This window comes from Pteropus vampyrus, unplaced genomic scaffold (genome assembly GCF_000151845.1).
Source record: "Pteropus vampyrus isolate Shadow unplaced genomic scaffold, Pvam_2.0 Scaffold121, whole genome shotgun sequence".
NCBI lineage: Eukaryota > Metazoa > Chordata > Mammalia > Chiroptera > Pteropodidae > Pteropus > Pteropus vampyrus.
In genome coordinates, this window is record NW_011888902.1 from 3,184,893 (window position 1) to 3,192,561 (window position 7,669).

General features: G+C 50.5%; 1 protein-coding gene across 1 annotated transcript in view; it reads right to left on the bottom strand.

Annotated features, from left to right (window-relative positions):
- RAB3GAP2 (RAB3 GTPase activating non-catalytic protein subunit 2) overlaps positions 1-7,669 on the bottom strand; it is a gene marked incomplete at its 5' end in the record, with an annotated part of 74,017 nt that overhangs the window by 3,662 nt on the left and 62,686 nt on the right. The window contains 7 exons of the mRNA XM_023534153.1: positions 56-274; positions 519-608; positions 1,433-1,651; positions 1,909-1,983; positions 3,128-3,163; positions 5,346-5,416; positions 7,007-7,073. Of these exons, the coding sequence (XP_023389921.1) occupies positions 56-274; positions 519-608; positions 1,433-1,651; positions 1,909-1,983; positions 3,128-3,163; positions 5,346-5,416; positions 7,007-7,073 (777 nt within the window). The remainder of the gene's footprint in view (positions 1-55; positions 275-518; positions 609-1,432; positions 1,652-1,908; positions 1,984-3,127; positions 3,164-5,345; positions 5,417-7,006; positions 7,074-7,669) is intronic.

Here is a 7,669-nt window from a genome sequence, read left to right on the forward strand (position 1 = left end):
TGGCACCGTCGGTCCTCTGTCTGGAGCCCGGTCAGCGCCCCTGGGTGGTAGTTACCTCTTCCGCCAGGTGGTCGGCCCCGTGGGTGTAGAGCTCCCCCACATAATGCCTCCTGACGACGTCTTCGCTGACTTGAAGGTGATGGGCCAAGTCCACGGCTAGAACTGGCCAGTCCTGGTCCTTCCCAAAAGCAGTGCTCGGTGCGTCTTCTGAATCTCTGTCCTTTGCAACTGAATGCTGGGCGTGGACAGCCGCGCTGATGACCTTCAGTAAGAACTGGAGAAGGGGGAAGAGAGCAGCGTCTCCTTAGGACGTTTCCTTAAAACTAAAGCAAAGCAAGCGTGGACTTTTCTGTCAGAGTGGCTTTTCCATTAAGATTGCTTAGTTATCAGAGTAACACACAACTTAAAGGGAAACTAGGCCTCAAGAATACTTTGAAGGCGGCACCCACAGAGGCCAGTTCCATTTTGGCTTTACTATTTTTTTCTCAAATAAAAACAAAATCTAATAACTGAATTACCTGTTGTCGCACAGAAAGAAAATCTGGATCCATTTCCCCACTAGGCAGTAACTGAATTGAAGTTAGATCTTTGAAAAATGCATTTTTCCCCTAAAGAGAGAGACCAAGAAAGAAAACTGATAAGTATGGATTTTCATTAAGGGAGAAAAAAGATTTTAAAAAATCGTTTAACTCATGGTTGATTTTTCCTGCAATAGTTACACTGTAGACTCTACTCAGGTTTTGTGACAACTGTCTGGTCTGGCAGACACCTTCAAGGGGACCCAAGTGACCCCTTCCCTGAGTGTGGGCTGGTGACTCACTGCTAGAAAAGTTAGATGACCACATGTCACTTTCCCAATTAGGTTACCCAAGGACCGTGGCCACTGGCCTGGGCGCTCGCCTCCACGCTCCCTGGGGGAGGCCGGAGGCCACCCAGTGAGCTCCGTGTGGCGAGGACCCGAAACGCTCCCTGTCAGGTCAGACATGGCCCCGACCTGCACCCCACTGAGCCTTGAGATAAGACTGCAGACTCGTGAGAGACACTGCGCCAGAAACACCCAGCTCGGGGGAACCCAGATTCCTGACCCACAACAACGAGGACACTTGTTTTCAGCCCCTCAGTTTTGGGAAAATTTGTTCTGCAGTAAAAACTGACACTTCGTGTGTACTCTGAACCCATTAGAGAACAGGTGTGTGTATGAAGAGCCCAAACAGAATATCAGAAAATAGGGTTTCTGGAGTTCCTTCGAGGGAAGGCGATGCAGAGCGCGGGCCTCGCGTCCCAGGTCCGTCCTCCCCACCCCCAGGGGACGGAGACGCCCACGGTGAGAAGCCGGTCCCTTTCGGTCCCTTTCGCAGCAGTCTGCTTCCCGTTCTCCTTGTGCCTGAACCCTCAGCTCCCAGGTGGCCCTGAAACCCTTTCAGGTACTGACCTTACTATCAAAGAGCGACAGTGGCTTCACCGCCTTCAGAGAAAACCGCATGACCGCGTACAGCACGGAGCACAGGACGGAGTGGTGCTCCACCAGCGGATAGTGCGTGCGCTTCTGGTCCAGGGCCAGCTCCACGATGGACACCGGTCCTTCAACAGCCTGCCAGGCGTCCTCCGTGCCCAGGACGGGCACTTGCATTTCGTCCCTGCTCACATCTGCCTGCGTGTGAGAGAACGGAGAGCGGCTCAGAACTGCAGACCCACAGCTTGCAAACGTCTCCATGAGCCTGCGGCCGCCACGCGCAAGCCCGTGCTGCTCCCCGCCCCGAATTAAAGACCCCGAGATCGGAACCTGATGAGACACCCCTGCAGTCAAAACGTTTTCATTTACTCATTTCAATCTTCCTGTAGTCCCTTCGCCCGTGAGTTTCAAAACGTTTGCCATCTCAGACCGTTGAGAATGAAAGCCTCTCCTACCTCCATTAACGTCTGCAGGAGATCCAAACAGGAGCCCAGGAAAGAGGTCAGGGCCGTGTCACTCATCCCCACGTCCTGTTTTTGAAAGGGACATAATTAACTCCCGCAGTTAAACTCCTAGTTTCCACCAGAAACAAAAACACAACACACTATTCAAGTGACTTTCTACACTGAACACACAGGCAAAAATTAAGCCAAGGCTTTAACACGTTATTAACTTCTTTCTATAGAGTTAGCTAATTTTAATACTAGGCTTCGAAAAGATGGTACCACTACCAACTTTTAAGAGTTCACATTCTTGGTGTAAGACAGTGTCGTCAGTCACCACGGGTCATGGCACTCACCCTCACTGTCCAAGAACTCACAGGAGACAGGCATTTGATAGCCAAATAACATGGTGTGCAGAACACACACACAAAGGTCCAGGTGACAATTCTAAGAAAACAGCCTGGTCTGACCTCAGAGCACCTTTTAGGGACTGAACTAAACTTCTGATATAACCCAAGCCCCTGGGCCTGTGACCTAAAGACCAGGCTTGCACTGTGGGAGACAGGCCTTTCCTGTGGACTCCCTTCAGGCCTGTCCAAGGGGCCACTGCGTTCACATGTGGCCTTTTTAAAATCGACAACCAATAAATTCCTCTCGTCCCCAAGTAATTCAGAGTGTGTGCGCGCACGTACACACGAACTGTAGTCACAGACACTCAAGCACATACCAGAATTCAATGGTGATTTGGGACTAACAGCCTATAACAGCTGGATTTTTATGTCCCAGTGTCTCAAGATATTTGTAATAAGGATATTTCAAAGTTTTGAGCAAAAGCTCACACTATTAATCGCTGGCTTCAAATGTAAGCCTCAGTATGTATGGACTGGAGTACTAAGACTGCACAACTGCCATTACATAAAGGTAGATCAAGTGCACCGCTTAGGAATCTACTTCACTCTGATGCGGGTCCCATTACAAATTCCTAGTCTGGAGCACAGCAACACTGCAGCATGTCGCTCTCTATCCACAACCCAGAGTCGACGTCTCGTGCAGCCCTCGTGCAGACACGCTGGCTGACGATCTGGAAGGGTTAGGACAGGCCGGAGTTCACGAGCCGTTCCCTCGGTCGTGTCTCCATTTCCCTCCGGACATGTCATCAGAATGGTAAAAGGCGAAGTTCACCCCCTGAGTGAGGTGCCACCGCGGTGCAGGGCTGAAGGAGACGGCTTACCCTGCGGCACAACCGGTCCTTGGGCGACTTTCCCACCTAGGACACAAGGACACAACGCTGCCGTTACTGAGAGTGTAGAGACCGGGCGTTACTGCGGTTCAAGAAGCAACAGCCAGACTCTGAAAACGTGAACGGGGCAACCTTTCATCAATTACACGTTGGTTCTACTCAACGATGCAACTAATTCTGTGGTGGGGCATAAAACAGTATGACAAAAAACTTATCGCACCACAAGATTTAGCACAATCCTTTTCAAAAATAAGTATTATTGAACACCTAAATACAAAAAAAACCTCAATCTGGTTCGTTCTTTATAAATTAAAGATCCAGAACCAAACTCAAGGCAACTAACAAAAAGATAAGAATTTTGCTTGTTGATAAAGATACAGGATGATTTTAAATGGTCAGAAAGAAGGAACCATCTAAAGCAGACACATCCTGTTTCTAGCTCAGAATCAGTTGGTCTCCTTGGTCTGATAATAAGACCGTGCTGTATACTGTACACAGGGCCGTGGGTGGCAGAGCGAAGTTCTGCCATCAGGAACTTTCGCTGAGAAGAATTCACAGGAGACAGTGACAGTGGAGGGGGCGGCTCCACTAACGGACTCTTCACGTCTGCCTCTCACTGAGCTGGCTGCGATGGCCGTGGGACAAGCACGCTCAGCCACCCGAAGTCCCACGTACTTCACCCTGTTGCCAGAGTCACCTTCTAAAACGCAGACCTGCCCATCTCATCCCACTGCTTAAGATCGCCCCTGCGTCTTCAGGATAAATCACAGCTCTGCTACCGAGCCCTCAGCCCACGGCCCGGCCCGTGCTAAGCAGCTGACACGTGGCTGGAAAGTCCCAGAGCCACGGCCAGCACAGCGAGCCCTCACACACCGCTTCCCGCTCCCTCCTCCGGCCTGCGCCTCGCTTCCACGTCGCCCACACGGAGCCACTTGCAGGACAGCTAGAGGGCGTCTCCTCCCTGGTTCACACGCGCTCTTCCTCCAAGGCAGCCCAGAAGCCTCCCCGGGCCTCACTTACTGCCTCTTCCGCGTCCCCACAGCGCCCTGTCGTCTAGCTACCCGTCCTGCAGACTGTGACACCCCTGCAGCCACGGAATGTGGCACAACCCTTGGCACAGAGGAGACACTTCACATCATATTTACCCAGTGATGCTCATAACTCCACTTCCTGGTTCACACTTTCAATCCAAGCTGCGAGAATGTTGTAAATGGAACAGTGACCCATGCATAAGGCTGTGCGTTACCCCCTCAGGGGTGGGGGGGTCACAGAGGCCAGGGGAGGGGGTTTCGAGAAAGCTGAGCACACAGACAGCGGACTGGAGGCAAGCTCCCCGTGGCGCCCCAGGAGGCATTTTCAGAGGAGCTGCGCTCGGACTGGGTCTGAATCCTAGTGCTGGTGGTGGTTCGGGAGTGTCTGTCACTGCATCTCACGTCCACTTAAACTGACGCCAGGTGCAGCCACGTCCTCGGCTGGCCTGTGCAGCACGCTGACTAGGCCCCCGGCCACTTACTGTCCAGTACGCTGGTGGCCTCTGCTCCCACTAGCTGAGTTATCTGCTTCCAGGTTAGGTTTGTTCCCAAATCTACTTATGCTGGTTGGACAGGCCATGATTACATAATTTAACTCAGTAACTGATGAAACATGAATGAGGAAAAAGAGGGAGTTGTTTATACAGACGCGTTGTGGGGCGCTTCAGGATTTGTGGAGGGCAGCAGCTAGCTGCTAGGCTGCGGGCTTAGACACAGGACGCTGCTACGAAGACCAGGGTGAGTTAGAAAAGTCTCGATGCTGCCCGCAGACTGCACCACAGCTTCAAAGAAAAAGGACCGAGAATTCTTAGGCCACCTCCTATGGAGATGTTTATGTAGGAAAACCACAGAATTTCAAAGGAAACATCCTGGCCGCGCATCCAGGTATCGGTCGGGGCTCGTTTCTACGTTTCAATGTAGAAGAAGGTGCAGATCCTTGCTTGAGCGAGTCCAGCCCTCGCTTCTTGGGTTAAGAGGCTTTTACGGTACGGGACTCTCCTTCAGGGGTTGGGGCTCTCGTTTGGGTCATCAGATGCCAGCACCGGGAATGACATTTCACTGAGCAAAAGTAAAATGCACTACCAAGTACACAGTCTAACAAAGCCCAAGGTAAATCATTTTTCTAACATCAATTAAGAGCATCAAACAGGAAGTCAGTACGAGAAATCGAAAGTTACCTTATCCATCAAGTATGCAGCAGCGGAAAACCTTTTCACCACGAACGTGTTCCACATCATCAGGGCGAGGCCTAGAGAGCAAGTCAGAGCAGCGTCAGCGGAAGGCTCGCCTGATCTGTTCCATCGTACCCGGATAATGGCTGTCTTCCTGAAGCTTGTTAAACTGTGTGGGCTATTTACATATCATGTATCCTATGTCATATTTATAAAATAAAAACCTTTAATAAAAATCAAAACGAGGCTGCATAAGAGGATGTCCACACGGCCACTAAGCACAAGTAGAGATTCACGTCACTGGTTTATGAGAGGAGGATACAATCGCAAAGAGGTGTCACTACACAACCAGAAAAGGTGAAAAACATTTTTCTAAATGACACCACCAAGTGTTGGCAAGAACGTGGAAACATCCGGAACGCTCACACGTTGCTGCTGGGAAAAGAGAATTGGTAAAACCACCTGGGAAACTGGCAGTGTCAACCAAAGCGAGACGTGTGTCACCCCATGACCGAGCAGTTCTGCAGAAACGAACACAGACGCACGGGGCGTCGAGACTGGCTCGGTCCCTTGGGGCCCAGCGCGGGAAGCAAACCCAAGGTCCTGCCTGCAATTTACGTAATCGCCAAATAAAGCAACCGATAAAGTAAACAGAATACAAAAATAGTTTACAAAAATACCACTGAACACAAAACCTGGTCTTTATACTTTTATATTCCATCAACTGTGGCACTGAAATTAAAATTTCTGAAGCAGCTGTCAGCCGGGCAGCACAAACACGACGTTTTACACGCGGTCGTTCCGACCCACGTCACCGCTTCTGCATCTGGGAGCGAGGTCCTGCCCGGCTGGGAAGGAGCCGGAGGCTGACTGTGGACCGGGCCAAGCTCTAACTCGCGCTAGCCTGACATCCTTTTATTAGGAAGGACAGAGTGCGAAAATGGAAGGTAAGATCTAAGAGATGAGCAGATAAAATAATCAAGTTCTCTTATGCAAAACAAGACGTTTTAGAATTTCTGCAATTCCGCTCCATCCCACCTGCAGGAAGGTGGGCCAGGAGAAGCCGGCAGCTCCTCTAGGATGCGTGCGTGGGGCGGTACCTCCTCTCACCGGCCACCACTTAGTGAGGCGGCTCGCAAGCCTAGCGCTGAGGTCCTCCATGAGTTCTCGAAGGAAACTCATCGATTAAATGGAGCCAGCAAACTGCTTATCATTTTCTACGAGTGTAACTTTTTTTCCAAGGAGACACCAGCAGTCCCCATGGCATGGCAGCCGATGGGGAACCTGAGCACGGGTAGCTTCTAGGGTACGGTATCATGAGGCTTTGTTTGGCTCCCTGACTTTTTGGTCGGGAATTACGGTCCTGGGCAGCCCGTCCCTCTTTCCTGACCTGCGTGTGAACTAAAGAGAGAATCCACAATTCGTGCGTCATGTTCTCCTTACGCACAGGAAGAGCAGCGCGGGAAATGGTGGGTGGGGACAGGAGGGGACCATTGCTCTCTCCCTGCCCCGGACAGCATTTCCCAAGCAGTGAGGACAGCCAGGACTGTGCACGCGGGGACGCACAGGAGCGTGCTCGGTCGTGGGGCCAGCGAGCCAAAGTTGGCGGGACGCTGACCTGCCTCATGCTGAGCCAAATGCTCACGTTCTGATGGCCACGCACTTACCGTTCTGAACATGTCCGTTAAGGATGTGCTTCAAGTGCTCTATCGACCTCATGAAAAAACGCGCTTCCTTACATACAGGGAGAGAAAAGAAAAAATACGTCATTTAACAGCCATTTCAAATACAAACGGAGACTTCTTACATGAATTTCTGCATAAAGGTGCCTAAGAATGCTTGGTAAGAACGCCGAGCTAGGTTAGAAGCGGTTTTCCATAAGGTAATGTGTGGTCTCGTCCACATCTACACTTTCTACGTGATGACTGATTCCTAGAAACCCCCAGATCACATGTGCTGACATCAGATTCAAAATTTCCTGTGGTTTCTACATCATGGCAGTGTTCTCTCTAGTGAATACTTGAATTTCACACAGATATGGAAACCATGGGTTTACTTCTTTGCAAATATCTTCAAACCTTCAATCATTATTCGACAGATATTTATTGAGCAACTACTCTGCACCAGGCTGTCTGAGTCCCCAGAAATACTGTAATGAACAAAAGCAGACCTAAATCCTTGCCGTCGCTGAGGTTAGATTCTAGTGATAAATGCCGAGGAGAAAGCGTTCAAGCGGTGAAGGGAAATAGGAAATCTCGGAGGGTGTTTGAACGTTTTCTAATCAGTTAACATATTAAAACGCCAATATGCTGTGTAAAACTTTACCCAGA